Source organism: Ursus americanus, chromosome 16 (genome assembly GCF_024610735.1).
Source record: "Ursus americanus isolate L20-20 chromosome 16, mUrsAme1.1.p, whole genome shotgun sequence".
Classification (NCBI taxonomy): Eukaryota; Metazoa; Chordata; class Mammalia; order Carnivora; family Ursidae; genus Ursus; species Ursus americanus.
In genome coordinates this window covers 7,075,588-7,090,792 of record NC_142142.1, presented here as the reverse complement: position 1 = coordinate 7,090,792, position 15,205 = coordinate 7,075,588, and the positions used below count along the sequence as shown (strand labels likewise).

The following is a 15,205-nucleotide window of genomic DNA, read 5'->3' as shown; positions in this document are numbered from 1 at the left end:
GAAGATGTTTGAGGTGAAAGTTCTGAAAAAGAGTGGAATAGAGGCAAGATTTAACCAATATCTACAGAATATCAGGAGCAAGACCCTAAGAGCAATTGAAGAGAGATATACTTGGTGTATGGTAAAGTCTTGGTGTATAAGTCTAAAAAAGACAGATGGGGGGGGGGAAGCTCTCTCTTTCCTCTTGAGACCCCTAATGTGATGAGGAGTTCTTACAGAGGCTACACTCACATGAGGACCCAACATAAAGACTATTGAAGTGAGAGTCACGGCTTCAGATCCAGGAAGATTCATGAGGTCTCAGGATTTTCCTGTTTTGTAGAATATTAAAGCCCAACTGAATTAATAATCTGGTACTTATACTTTCTATAGTTGGGGAGACTGAGATTCAGAGGGGAACTGGCTTTTTTTTTCCCTAAAGATTTTATTTATTTATTTGAGAGAGAGAGAATGCATGAGCAGAGGGAGAGGCAGAGAGAGAGGGAGAAGCAGAGAGAGAGGGAGAAGCAGGCTCCCCTTCTGAGCAGGGAGCCCAAAGGGGTCTCGATCCCACGGTCCTGGGATCCAGACCTCAGCCAAAGGCGACACCTAACCGGCTGAGCCACCCAGGAGCCCTGGGAACTGACTTTTCTGATGTTAATCATGATCTTGGAGGCAGAAAGAGGAAACCAAAATGTTCCTCCTGTTATCTAGGGCTTTGGTTCCCAGATACCGTTTATTTTTATTTTTGTTTTAATTGTGGTAAAATACACAGAACATAAAGTTTATCTTCTTCACCATTTTTTAAAAGATTTTATTTATTTATTTTGAGAGAGAGGAAGAGAACGAGCACGAACTGGGGGGGGGAGGGGCAGAGGCAGAGGGAGAAGCCGACTCCCCGCTGAGCAGGAAACTGACTTGCGGCTCATCCCAGGACCCTGGGATCATGACCTGAGCCAAAGGCAGATGCTTAGCCGACGGAGCCACCCAGGTGCCCCTCCTTCACCATTTTTAAGTGTACACTTCAGTAATGTTAGGTACATTCACGTTGTTTTGCCACCAATCTTGAAATTCTGAAGTATATCCATTAAACAATTCCCTATCCTCTCCTGGCAACCGCTATCCTATTTTCTGTCTCTCTGAATTTGACTACTTTAGGGACCTCATATAAGTAGAATTGTATAGTATTTATCTTCCGTGACCAGCTTATTTTACTTAGCATAACATCCTCAAGGTTCATCCATGTTGTAGCATGTAGAATTTTCTTCCTTTTTAAGGCTGAATAATATTCCACTGTATGTATACACCACATTTTGTTTATTCATTTGTCCATTCGGATTCTGCCTTTTGGCTATTGTGAATAATGCTGCTATGAACATGGGTGTACAAATATCTCTTTGAGACCCTGTTTTAAATTTTTTTGAGTATATATTCAGAAGTAGAATTGCTGGATCATATGCTAATCCTTTCTTTCCTTTCCTTTTTTCCTTTCTTTCTTCCTTCCTTTCTTTCTTTTTCTTTTTCTTTCTTTCTTTCTTTCTTTCTTTCTTTCTTTCTTTCTTTCTTTCTTTCTTTCTTTCTTTCTTTCTTTCTTTCTTTTTCTTCCTTTCATTAAGTAGGCTCCACACCCAATGTGGGGCTTGAACTCAGGACCGACAGATCAAGAGTGGCATGCTCTACTGACTGAGCCAGCCAGGCACCTCATATGCTAATTCTATTATTAGTTCCCAGCCACCATTTTCGCCTCACAGGAAAAGCAACATGCTTCGACAGGTTCAAGTTCTTGGTGTGAATTGGTAACAGACCTTCACTTCCTGCCTTCAAGACCCAGGCTTTTTGTATCAAATGGGTTATGCACCCATACTCCTCAAAAAATCATGTGGTAGCTAAGAGACATAATGCAGTCAAGTTTAAAGGAAGTTAAACATGTTTTACTTTCTTTTTTTCTAGGGTGTTCTCTTAGACAAATGAGTGAATAGGCAAGTTGGCTTAGGCAGAAGTGACAAATTAGCAATCTGAGTGATTAATTTATACTGCAAAGGTGCTTATACGGTCCATACAGGGCTTTTTACATTTATTTATTTATTTATTTATTTATTTATTTATTTATTTTAAGACTTTTTTTTTTTTTTTGGTCAGAGAGAGAGAGCATAAGCAGGAGGTGCACAGGCAGAGGGAGAAGCAGTCTCCCTGCTGAGCAAGGAGCCCAATGTGGGACTCGATCCCAGGATCCTGGGATCATGACCTGAGCTGAAGGCAGATGCTTAATTGAGCCACCCAGGTGTCCCAGGGCTTTTTAATTTTAAAAATTAATTGCTAGTACTAAAAAAAGGGGTATGTCATGTAAAAGTCCAGCTTTCCATCTTCTCTTGAAGATGATTCAGCAATACTGAGTCCATCTTCCTGCCTGCTCTCCAGTGTGCCATAGTCCCCACCACTCCCTATTACCCACCTACTTCTCTCAATTGTATTATCTATCTGCCAACTTTGCCATTTGAGCTTAAGTCCCCTGACTCAGAGCATGTGTCTAGTAGAACCTAGGTCAGGGGTTCATCTTCTGTTCTGGCCAGTTTCCCAGCACAGAGTTGTTAATCAATAAATATTTTAGTGATCAAATGAATTAACTCATGTCTACCAGCTTTTACTGAGCACTTACTATGTGCAGGGCCTATGGCTGGGTCCTCCTTTCTCAGAGATGAATAAGACACCCACCCCGCCCCGACCTCTGAAAACTCAATCTTATGGGAGTGGAGGGAGGCAGAACTCTGTATGGTCCAATTGTGGACTGGAGGCACTGGTCAGAAATGGGAGTTTCTGAGGAGGAGACCTTGAATGGTATCTGGAAGAAGGAAAGAGCAGCTGGAGGTAGAGGGGAAGAGCGGTTCAGGCAGAAGGAACAGCAGATGCAAGGGCGGGGTGGTGAAGGTTCAATGCGTTTGAGGAACTTAAAGAAGGCCAGTGTGACAGGAGCTTGAGAGTGGGGAAGAGTGGTAGTAAATGACGTTAGAAGTGTATTTTTTTTTTTTAAAGATTTTATTTATTTATGTGACAGAGAGACAGCCAGCGAGAGAGGGAACACAGCAGGGGGAGTGGGAGAGGAAGAAGCAGGCTCATAGCGGAAGAGCCTGATGTGGGACTCGATCCCGCATCGCTAGGATCACGCCCTGAGCCGAAGGCAGACGTTTTAACGACTGCGCTACCCAGGCGCCCCTAGAAGTGTATTTTTATATCAACAGCCTAACCCTTAAGCCAGGCAGCTGTGGGGCAAATCCATGTTCCTGGTCTTCAGAGGGCTTGCTCAGAACAGGTAGCTAGCTGGCTTAGCACTGTCAGAGGAGAGACTGCGCCTAATTCCTCCCCTGCCTCCGGTGCCAAGGACAGGGTAGGGCACAGAGCAGGTTCAAGTAAAGATCTGCTGACAGCGTACTCGACAGAGAACAGGAAATGCAGGCTCTGTTGAAGGAGGCCCAGGCGCGGCTCTCTCTTCACTGGGGCATTAATTCTAAGTCGCTAACACCTCCTCCAAGCGACACTGAGAGCTGGGAGAGTGAGAGGCAGAGAGGAACCAGCCACAGGCCCTACCCACAAAAACCTCAAAGGGTAGGGGATTTGAGGGGCAGGTGGGAAAACGGGCTGTGACAGTTCAAGGAGAGCATCCGACTTCGCTTGAATGTGGCGGGAAGGGGGGGGTCAGCAGATGGGCAGATGGGGTCCTTAAGCCGAGACTTAAGGGATGTGTAGGGCAATTTTATCTGTAGTGTTTTGGACGTTTCATTTTGTTTTCTGGCATCATTTCCTCTGAAAACACTCGCGGTCCCTAATGGGTTGCTCCGAGGCGGATCCTTGCTTCACTCCCCAACCCCTCTGCAAAGGGGCAGGGCCTCCCAGGAGCTCGAGTACTGTCTGCAGCACCCAGATTTACCCGCCAGGGGCCGCTGCACGCGGGTGACTAAGCGCGCAGGTTCCTAAACTGCAGAGAGGAGGAAGTTGATTGGCTGCGCGGCGCAGCGGGAGGGCGGAGCCTGAGAGCCAGCCCGGAGGTGGGGGGCTGGGAGCGTGCCCCCGGCCCAACCCGGCCAGGCCGTTGTCGCTTCAGGCATCCCGGGGCAGCAATCGTTGTGCCGGGGGCCTCTGTCTAGCCCGGCTCTAAAGCTGAGGCGAGTGGAGCAGCACCGAGGCCCGGAGATCCGGGCCGGGCAGTTACCGCCGCCGTCGCCGCAGGCCTGGGTTACCTGAGCAACTGCGTGTCCGGGGCGCGCCCGCCCATCAGCGGGCGGTTAGAGCGGGAGAGACTCCCGTGGGGGAAGGGGAGGCCGGAACCCGACCCTTGGCGCGGGAGGGGGGTCCTGGCAGACTCTAGGGCGGACCGGGGTCGGGGAGAGCCCAACGCGGGCTGGGGGCGCCTGGCGGCTGCCCCTAACAGGTTATACCGGGATAAGCCCGGCGCTGGGGCGGGCCGGGCTTCGCTGGGGGCCGGGCGGCGCGGGGCGGGCCTGCAGGAGAGCACGCCCCCGCCCGCCCCGGGCCCGCCCCGCGCCGCCCGCCCGCCTGCCGGGGAGCCGCTGTCCCGGGCCTGGCCAGTGCGCGTCCGCCTGCTGAACCTGGGCACCGCCGGCCGCCTGGGCACGGGACTGGGCGGGGGCGCTGACCTCGGCCTAGGAGGCCTGGGATCCCGGAGCCGCCCGCGCCCGCGGGGACCTGCGAGTTGCACGCCCTCCCTGTGCTGCTCGCGGCTACTCGGCGGGGAGAGGCCAGGTGCTCCCCTCTTCCCCTCTCTTCCCTCCCTCCCCCACTCCGGTGCCCGCGGGAGATCCCGTCCGTCCGCCTCCTCCCGCAGAGGTGTAGCCCGCTGCGGAGCTGACAGCGGCCCCGCAGACACCCTGTCCAAACTCTCCGGAAGCGGCTGGAGCAGACTCGGCGCTCAGGCCGCCGCAGCTCCGGCGGACCCACTGTTGGACCGGAGGAACCCGCCCTCCTCCCGCGCCCAAACTTGGAGCACTTGACCTTTGGCTGTTGTAGGAGGCAGGCCGGCGGGTGGCTGGACAGCTGCGGCGCCTCGAGGGCATCTTGCCTGGGGTTCCAGGACTGTCAGCTACACTTCTGGGCTCCCGGCTTTGCTCTGGGATCCCGAGGTGTTCACATCAGGCGCATGTTGACTGAGACCTGGAGTCATGGATGTGTGCGCCCGTGTTGCCCTGTGGCTCCTCTGGGGGCTCCTCCTGCACCACGGCCAGAGCTTCAGCCATAGCCACAGCGAGAAGGCGACGGGAGCTGGCTCGGGGGCTAGTTCTGAGGAGTCCACTGCAGCAGGTAAGGCTTTGCCACGGACTGGGCTGGGCTAGGAGCGTTGACCCAGAACTGGGGTGCCTGAGTGGGCAAGTTGAACCTTAGGTTTCTACATGTGCGGTTGATGGCACTGCCGGTTCTCAGTAGTCCAAGGAGTTCGTTCTGTTCAGGAACCATGGCTAATGTCTGTGTCCCTCACCAACAACTTTCCCCCTCTCTCCCCAGGATGTCTTTTGTTGGCAGTGAGAAGGGGTTGGCCTTTGGGGCACCTTGACCTTTCAGATCAGCAAGCCAAGGCCCATTCTCAGGACTACTTGTCTGGAAGAACGGCCTAGGCAGATGATAAGTCTATTGCTCTTGGCCAGTTTCAGCACTTGGCAGCCCAGGGGAGGTTGAGGCTACTTGGGTTGGGCAGGGAAAGTCAGGGCTGGGCCAACTCTTTTGCCCTATAGCTTGGTGTGGAGGTGTGCCTTTCTGTTCCAAGAAGCGTGGGAAACTTAGTCCCTCCCTTCCCTTAGGTAATCTGCTGTCTTTTAGCTATCCCATTTGAAATATCAAGGCAGTTCTTTAGATTGAATACTGTTTACCACTAAGGAGTTACATGGTTTTTTCTTATTGTGGGTATGGTATAATTTCTGGGGCCACTTGTTGATTAGTTCCATTTCTTCTGACTGATGCGGGTAGGAATTCTATGATATTTTTGATCTGTCCTGCTTTTCTTTATGCACTCATGGAGCCTTGTCACATATCAGGAGCCCCGGAGTTCTGTGGCAGAATGCAAAAGAAAAGAATACTTTAAAAAATTCAGTTGTTTTACACAGGGCTTAGAAGGAACTCGGTTTTCTTTCCCTATTTCTCTCACCCGGTCACTGTGATCTATCCAAAGCAACGGGCTGCAGATTAGGGAGAGTTTTATAGCTGAGTTCTTTAGGAGGGGACTGCTCAGTGGATACCCGTTGATATAAGAGGAAAAGGAGACACAGGTCATGGTGGCTGGGAAGTTTCATGGGTAGATCCAGATGCTGGCTTTGATGGTAGAGCCTTTCTCCGAAAACCCTCTCTTTTAACTTCTTTGATTGGTCTGAGTGCACCGGCAGGGCTGAGTTCCAAGTAGGGTTGCCCTCTGTACAAGCATAGCGCCTAGGCTGTTATTTTGGAGATGTGTCTTTCTCGCAGAGTAATCCTGTTCTTCCATATGGTGTCTCCTTGCCCCGGGAATGTAGCTCAAAGCTTGGTTTTCATAGGGCTGTGAAGGGAGAGTCAAGTAGGCAGATACAGATCAAACGTGGAGTAGACCCTAGGAACATCTCTGCTGTCTCAGTGACAGTCCTGTTTATAACAGATAAAATGTTCTTTTCTCACCCTAAAATATGAGTGCCTGACATAAAATGAGTATTGTGGGGGGGAGGTGTTTTATGTTTGAGACATGAGCTGAAGTGATGAAGTTCTGAATTTAAGGCATTAGCTTGCTAGCAGGAAGTGTGTGTGTGTGTGTGTGTGTCTGTGTGTGTGTGTGAATGCATGCGTGCGTGCATGCACACACCTGCCTAAGGTAAGAGGCATTCCAGCCTCCCTCAGAACCACCCCATGACTTGAGCTTGTGGGGACAGCCCTCCTCACAACGTATTTCAAAGGCCTGGCTATGTTGATTATATCGCTTAGGCCTCTTGTTTGGTCCTTGATTCCTCTCAGTTCAGAAATTAGTTTCTGTTGTCATAATAATACTGAATCCCAGGGAAGGAAGTGTCAGAGAGAGACCCTAGGTGCTAGGTGTGATTATAGTTTGTGGGAATGTGGAGATCCCAGCATTGTTGTTCTAGGTTGTCCTCTTGGGCCTATCTGGGACTTTGACTCAGACAGGGACTTATTTTTTTTCGAAGAGGTGGCTTATGGACTGGGCTCTGCTAAAGGATTTGGGGAGCAGCTTCTTCTGCAGCCAGGAACTCTCGTAGCCCTTCCCATCCCCATGTATTCTTCGAACACAGGAGTTTTAATGGCCCTTAAAGCTGCCGTTTCTCTAATCGGATTTGGCATACCCGGTCAATTTATATGTTCTCTATAGTTTATATTTTACAATTACTCAGCTATTTTTCCTGTAAAAGGCTCATAATAGCCTAGTAGAATGCATGGCGGGTGGTATTATCCCCGTTTTTATAGGTGAAGAAACTGGGTCCTGTCTTATAGGCAGGTCGGAGATTTCTTCCATCTCCTCGGGGCCTGCCCTGTTAAAGGAGTGCTAGGCAGGGCCAAGATAATGTTACTTTCTTCCCGGTCAGTTATTTAGACAGGCCCTGGTAACTGAGCTGATGAGATCCAAGGAAAGGGCTGTCTTTTCCTCCCCTGGAGAGTCTTCTGCATGGGCTAGAGAACTGGATTTTTTCTCTCGTTGGATGTATATGTCCTTCTTAAAGCCCTGTTCCTGCAGTGAAGGCAGGTGCTCTGCTAAGAGGCCCTCTCATTGGACAGAGGAGAGGCCATTCCTGTCACCTTCTGGCTCTTTGATGCCTGCACACCCAGCTGTGCTAAGTCACTTTCTCGGTAAAGATCTGTGCCTGGGCGTGCTACCCTGGGGACTGCATTTCCGAAGCTGGCCTGGAATTGACACTTGGAACCTCCCATAGACTCTGGGCTCATTGCTTCCAGAAACTCAAAAGGTTTTCTGCAGAATGTTTGTGGGGGATCCTAGGTGAGTCAGGTTGTGACTGCCGGTGTTGGAGATACTGAGGGCTTCTGATCAGGAACTGTGGTGTGACTCAATATAGCCAGAACAGGGCCGTGGAGGATAGGGATCTAGGCGGTTTGTGGACTGCAGGCTGGCTTCTCAATCAACTGCTGATGGGAGTGGGAGGCCAGAGCCCTGTCTGCCCACCCAGCTAGTTGCTGCTGCCTCCAAGGCTATAAATGGCCTGGCCATCTTGGTGGCTATGCTAATTTTAGCTGAGGGTAGCTCCCGGAACTGGACTGGGGCCAAGGGCAGGTGGGTGGGGCTTGGCTGAGGCTAATATTGGGGCTGGGAGAGGGTCACATTAATCCTAAAGCAGCTAGGACATCATCTGCACCGCACCTCAGCTTTGACAATCACCCCTTAGCTTGGTTAATTTATTCAGCAAACCTCGAACAGTGCCAGCCCGTGTACTATTTATTCAACAAATATTTGAGTGTGTGCTCTGTGCCACACACTTTGTTTGGTGGCAGGAATTTAAGGATGAACAGAACAGATACGTTCTCTGCCCTCAAGGAGTTTACAGTCTAGTGGGGAGACAGGAAATAAATCCATAAATAAATATATTACCGTGTGGTGGTGCTGTGGAAGAATGCATAACCAGTGCTCTGGTTATAGTCGGGGGAATGGGAGGAGGACAGAGGTCCCGCTGAAGGAGCAACTCAGTGCCTAGGAAGACATTAATAACAGCAGCAGTAACAGCAACTAGCATTCGTCAGGGCTTAGTGTGTGGCAGGCACTGTTCCAAACATTTTATTTCACTCAATTCTTACAATCATCCGGTGTGCTGAGTATTAGCCCTGTTTTATATCGGAGGAAATGGAATCAGAGAGAGGTTAAGTCACTTGCTCAAGGTTATACAGCACGTAGGGAGTAGAGTTAGAATTCGAACCCAGGTAGCCTGACTCTTCTCCCTGCCTCCACCTCAGCCCTTCGGTTATACCCTCTCTCACAGCTTTGTGATAAACGCAGTGATAGGGGTTTGTATACACACACACACACACACACACACACACACACACACACAAAGCTGTGGGAAGCCCAGAGGAGCAAGTGACTAACACTGCCTGGGAGAGCTGGGGGAGGCATTTCAGTTTCCCCCATCATTTTTTCTCAGATCTTGGGAGATAGAGAGTGGTTGCCTAATTCAGAAGTTAAGAGGTGGAAACATCAGTTAGTTCAACCCACTTATTTTTACACATGAGGAAACTGACATCTAAAGAAGCATCAAATACAAGTTCCACAGTGGGTTCTTGGTGGGACGAGACGAAGACAATCGAGTCAAGGACCGAGACTTCATTGGTTATTCAATCCGCAAGTCCGTAATGAGTGCTTACTGCTTGCTTTGTGCTATGGAAGAGACTTAGGACTACCAAAGAAGTCTAAGTCTGGGGGCAGGGGGGCATGCTTTATATGAAATATAGCATAATGCACAGTCTTAATGAAGCATAAAACCAGGCAGTGTAGACAGTGTTGGCTAAGGATTAAGAGAGCTGTGTGTGGGTTGGGCTCAGCCGGGGTGGCTAGGGAGGGCTTCCTGGAAGGAGGAGTTGCGTAGAGGCAGAGAGGACCCAGGAGGGAGTGGTGGTCTGACTTGGGGAAGGCTGGAGGAAGGGGGATTGTAGATGCCTTGGTCACCAGTGTGAGTACGTGGAGTCTCACTGTTTGGTGGCGGAACAGTAACTGGGCAGAGTTCCTTCATACTTGGCCGGCTACCTCGCATGAGAGCCTGGAGACAGGAAGACTGCAGTCATGTGATCTAGGGGCAGGTCTAAGAACTATCATAATTTTGAAGTAATGATAAATGTAAATAATATTTTGAGATATGTGCAAGTATAATGTGATGTGCAAATGTCATTTCTTTTGGTGACAAAATCATAGGGAGTGCTACTAATACTGTGGTTGGTTGCCCATAAGATACAATTGAAGGAAATGTTAACTTTCAGTAAAAGAATACTGGAAATGAAGATGAAATTTCTTTTCCATCCAAATTCACAGGCCCTTCTGAATTCTATCCGTGGGCTCCTCAGGAATGTGGGGCCTTCATGTTAAGGACGCCTGTTCTCTGGTAAGGAAGGGATGAGGTCTTGTTGAGGGAAATGGTTTCCTCGGGCTCCATAGGACTTGGGTTTAAGCACCAAGGGGCCCCTCATTTCCTGCTGAGTAACTTTGAGATACGTTGCTTAATGACTTCATGGGCATGCTGTGGTACGTTTCGCTTTGTGGGAAACGATATTCCAGGAAACACAGCAGCTCTGGCTGTCAGACTTCTAGGGAGAGAAGTCTGGGCTTCCAACAGAGCTTTTCTTTTCTTTTCTTTTCTTTTCTTTTCTTTTCTTTTCTTTTCTTTTCTTTTCTTTTCTTTTCTCTAATTTTTTTTTTGTTACTGCTGATAAAAAAATATGAAATATTTAAGATCACAACAAGGTATAAAGAATAATACATTGAATACCATGTGCCCAGGAAACAGTTTAAGGAATAAAACAATAACAATACAGAGCTTTCTTTGTTACTCCCAAGACACTTTGTATAAATTTCTAATGTAACACATAACAACACATTATATATGTTTGCTCTCTCCCAAGTGTAAGGTCTGTGGAAGAAGGGAGGAGGGGTTGTACTTTATTTATCTCTGTTTTTATTGTGCCCAGCCTAAAGCCTCTGTTAAAGTTTGTTGGAAAAGGTGGAATCAGGGCCTATGTTAATGGATCATATTTTCTCTCTTCCTTTCAAACCATCTCATATGTCTTGTTACACATTCTGGGTTTTTACTCAACCCATGGAGGCGCTGCTCACCCAGGGTACTTGATATTTTCTTCCATGCTCAGAACTGCTCTTTCTTTCTTTCTTTCTTTCTTTCTTTCTTTCTTTCTTTCTTTCTTTCTTTCTAAGATTTTATTTATTCATTTGAGAGAGAGACAGAGAGAGGAAGGAAAGTGCACAAGCTAGGGGGAAGGGCAGAAGGAGAGGGAGAAGCAGGCCCCTTGCTGAGCAGGGAGCCTGATGTGGGGATTGATACCAGGACTCTGGGACCATGACCTGAGCCGAAGGCAGACACTCAACCAACTGAGCCACCCAGGCGCCCCTGTTCATTTTTTTTTTTCAATCTATTTTATTTTATCCTCAACTTTGGAATTAGGTGGGACTGTTTTTATTATTGTGGCCTTTTCAAAAGTGACAAATTTGCAGCTGAGAAATTTGTGTTCTTGCTCCCATAGCTAAAAAGTGGTGGGATCAGAACTATACCTCTGGGGATCTGTGTTCCAAGCCATTGCTGTTTTTATTAGAACATATAACCTGTTGATGTGTTCCTCATGGATCTGGCACTCAGAGCCTCCAGCCTCCGTGGTCTGGAGGTAGCTGTGTTAACAGGGTGTTTGGATAGTCTAGTCACGGATCACCAAGTGCGGCTCCAGAGTACGGTAGAGGCTATAATCTGAAGAACCATGCTGTGCTATTCAAGTTATCTGTGTATGTGCTTGCCTTCCTCAGTACACCATAAGCTCCTCGGAGGGTAGGACAGCAAGCTCCTAGCAGAAGGCTTGGCATGTACTATATTTTGTATATAATACATTTTGTAGAATAAACTGAAGGGGGTTTATTTTCTGGTTCTGGTTCTGGTTCTGATTCTCCTGTAGTTCACTAAGCCCTTGGTTAGAAGTTGAAAATTTTTTCCTTGGGGAGGGTTAGGTGATGTTGAAGACATAAGCTTCACTTATTTAGAAAGTTCACTGTTTTAGAATTTCTCATTCTTTGTTCAAAAAAAAAAAATCATCTACATCAGTTTGGAAGGATTTTGTGTGGGATTTTAAAGAAGCCAGACTCTTACCTTTTCAGTCCTTACCAAGAGAATGCAGTTAAGAGTAGCTGGGAGACTGTCTAATTCTACCAAGGACCCCTGTGGAGTGGGGAGGAGAGGGTTGGGAAATGAGTGGGTGGGGCTGGATAGAAGCCTCGAGGTAGAGTGAGATGATTGGCTTGGCTTTGCCAACTATAGAAATGATCCCTGAAAGTATAGTCTTTGGCTTGGCTTTGCAGAAGGGTCTGCATTGGCCACAGCCATCAGAAATAACTATCTGGATTTAGGGGGACTTGAGAATTCCAGCTCCTTTCCTTACTAGCTATGGATCTCATGGAGGGTAAGGCACTTCATCTCTTTCAGGCTTAGTTTATTTATTTGTAGGAAGGGAATTGGTAACCTTAATGGATAGATTTGTAGTGAGGATGAAATGGGATAACTACATGGTGAGAGGGCTTTATAAACTCTCAAGTGCTGCACGATTAGGGATAGTTGGGTCCTCTCACCCTTAGCTTCTGTGGGCCTGAAAAACCTCAGTCAGAATCCGAGCGTCTACTTGTGGCAGCACCTCTCTGAAGGTAGTTGTTTCTCTGAACCTGTTGCAGTTCCATTGTTTAACTTGAGGCACACCCATCAAACAGGTGTAGACTCTGGGTATGACCGAGCTAAGCTTTTATTCAGGGCTTACTCTAGGCTGTCGGGAAGCTACTGGTAAAGTCTGGGTACTTGTATTTGACCTTATTTCCGACCCATAGCCCCTGCCTTTGACTGGGTGTAACCACTTCCCTAGCCCCACCTGCAGGCTTGAAAGGGCTGACCAGATGGGCCTGGTCCCCACCAGTAATGGTGCATAACCAATTATCCCCAAACGTAGAGGCTTCAAACAGTAGACACTTACTGACTCACAGGTTCTGCGTTAGGAATCTGGGTGCTTGTGTAGCTGGGTGCCTCTGGCTCAAAGTCTCGCATGAGGTTGCATCAAGCTGGGCCTGAAGGCTCCATGGCGGGGGGGAGCATCTGCAAGTTAATTTATGTGGTTGTTGGCAGACCTTGGTCCCATGCCATGTGGGTCTCTCCATTGGGCTGCCTCATGACATGATAGTTGGCTTCCCCCAGGACAAGTGATCCAAGAGGGAGTGCCGAAGCTACAGTCTTCTTATTGCCTAATCTAACAATTGATATGGCACAACTTCTGCCATATTCTGTTTGTTAGAAGCAAGTCAGTAAGTCTGGCCCGTACTCAAGGTGAAGGGCTTACACAAGGGCATGAATACCAGCAAGGTGGGGATCACTGAAGGCCATGGTATCACCCTATGGTATCATCCTAGGGCCATGATACATTTACCCTGCCTCTGGTAAAAAGAAGATGCGTATGGTATCACCCCAGGGCCGTGATCTTGGGAACAATGGCTTCTTAGCTTTTCCTTAATTCCCTTTTGCTTGCCTCCTAGAGTTTTGTGGAATCTCTCTGTACTCCCTTTGGTATTGTGTCCTCTTGGTTCATGCATGACTTCATTGCTTCGACATGTAGAGTTGGTACGGCCCCTCCCTCTTTATTCCTCCTGTCTCTAGGCCCAATTCTAAAGTAGCTTTTTATCGTGGGTTGTAGCCTTGTCTTGCAACTCTTCTGTTTGGTACCTTCAGTTCTGAAGCCCATCGTACATCTACAGACCTTGGAGACTTTACTGCCCCAACTTGGCCTTGGAGAGCTAGACTTATAAGTGGCATTGAATTGGGACTTACACATTGACAGATGAAAAACTTACTCTGACCTCTTAGGTCATTGGTGTTAGGTGCTAGGACTTAACATCCTAGCTTCTCAAAGCTGAAGAGCTTTTAAGCACCATCTCTCCCAAACTCCTCATTTTACGTATCAGAGTAACGAAACTTGCCCAATGTCTTAGCCAGGGCTAGGATCTAATTTTGTCTGATTCTCATTCACATGCTATTTCCACTCTGTTGTGGAGTCTGTCTGCCCTAACACAGCCAGTTTGGATTGTTAGGGGGGTCTGAAACCTATACAGAGGAGAACTAGGAAGTGGTTCACGGTACTGTATCATGTTCGCAGAAATTGGGCTAGGAAGAATTGAGAGTATACAGCCAGCGTCAAGCACTGCTTCCGAGGAGTCTCCCGCACAGCTAGAGAGCTTTCATATAAGGCACAGAAAAGGGAGCCCAGTAGTATCTGTGGCATATGGTGACTAATATCTATCTGCATTCTGTACCACTCCCTTGGCATTTCAGTTCAGAGCAAGGAGAGATCTCTGTCTCTTGGGATGGACGGAGCAGGCTCCCTGAAGGAGGAGCGTCTGAGCGCTGGGCTGCGTGTCTCACTGTTGTTTGGCTTAGCCGCTTACATTAGGTATGGACTTGGGGCCTCCATGGGCAGGGTAAATGCATCTAGAACTTTGTGGGCCACCTGGAAAGTGCCAAGGGGAAGCTCTTCGGGCCCTGAGAATTTGACAGAGCCTCGCCTGTGTTGGCTTAACTTGCTGGGGCAGATGGGCCTGCAGAGGGATGGCTACGGCCCTGCCGTGTTTGTCAGAGTGGAGCAGATTTATTTCATGAGAGGCCATGCAAAGGAAACCTGAAATGAGCCAGCAGCCCTGTACTTTTGTCTTCTGCTGGGGAGCTTGGGGTAAAAAGGTGGTGCAGGCTCTAAAATCCCTCGATGGGTGGTAGTTTCCTTCCCGACCCAGGCTTCTGGTCCCAGACCACTTTTCCTACTTCATCTTCCTCTGTTCCTCTCTCTGGATCTTGGCTCAGCCACACTTTTTTGTTTACCCTGGTCTGCAGAAAACACCTCACACTGCTTCTCTTTGGCCTTTACTTATGTCATTGTACTCTCCTCCCGAATGCCCTCCCTTCTCCTCCTCTCTTCCTACCTAACCTCTCAGTCCTCTGGGAAGTATTCCCTGACATGAATACTAGCCACGAGTTCCCTCTCATCGCTGATCAAGCTCTCTGCACTTCACACCCTGCTCATGCCTCTTAAAGCAGGAGATAGCCTGCTCTAGAATCAGGAGCACTGGCTGAAGTCCTTACCGGCTGTAGGGCCCAAATGAGGTTAAAAGAGCGTCAATTTATATGAACGTGTGTATAGGTTTTTAAACCTTTTTGTTGTTGTTGTTTCTGATTTTTTTCTTTTGTTTCATTTTGCATGTTTTCGTCTCGAAGACAAGAGCCATGTCTGTTTTGTTGCCCTTAAGTATTTCCCACAGTGCTGGTCAGAGAGTATGTGCCCAGTAGGTATTTGTCGAACAGATGAATGGATAGCAATGAGTGGATCCTTGGATTGAGTAGGCACGGGGGGACAGTGCTGGGTAAATTGACATCAGTTCCTATGAAAAGCTTAGACAACAGTGCTCTGAGGTTAGGGGTAGAATTCACATGGTGGGTTTTCTGAGGAGTTCTGTGAG

The 15,205-nt window shown here is 48.4% G+C and overlaps 1 protein-coding gene across 4 annotated transcripts in view; it reads left to right on the top strand.

Annotated features, from left to right (window-relative positions):
* The first annotated feature begins 4,513 nt into the window (after positions 1–4,513).
* Positions 4,514–15,205, top strand: part of STIM1 (stromal interaction molecule 1) — a 187,052-nt gene continuing 176,360 nt past the window's right edge. For 2 of the 4 annotated variants that reach the window (XM_045782817.2, XM_087868097.1), the window contains exon 1: positions 4,514–5,289. In XM_045782817.2, the coding sequence (XP_045638773.2) occupies positions 5,151–5,289 (139 nt within the window). In that variant the 5' untranslated portion in view covers positions 4,514–5,150. The remainder of the gene's footprint in view (positions 5,290–15,205) is intronic. The other 2 variants (XM_045782818.2, XM_045782819.2) reach the window with 2 other exon arrangements.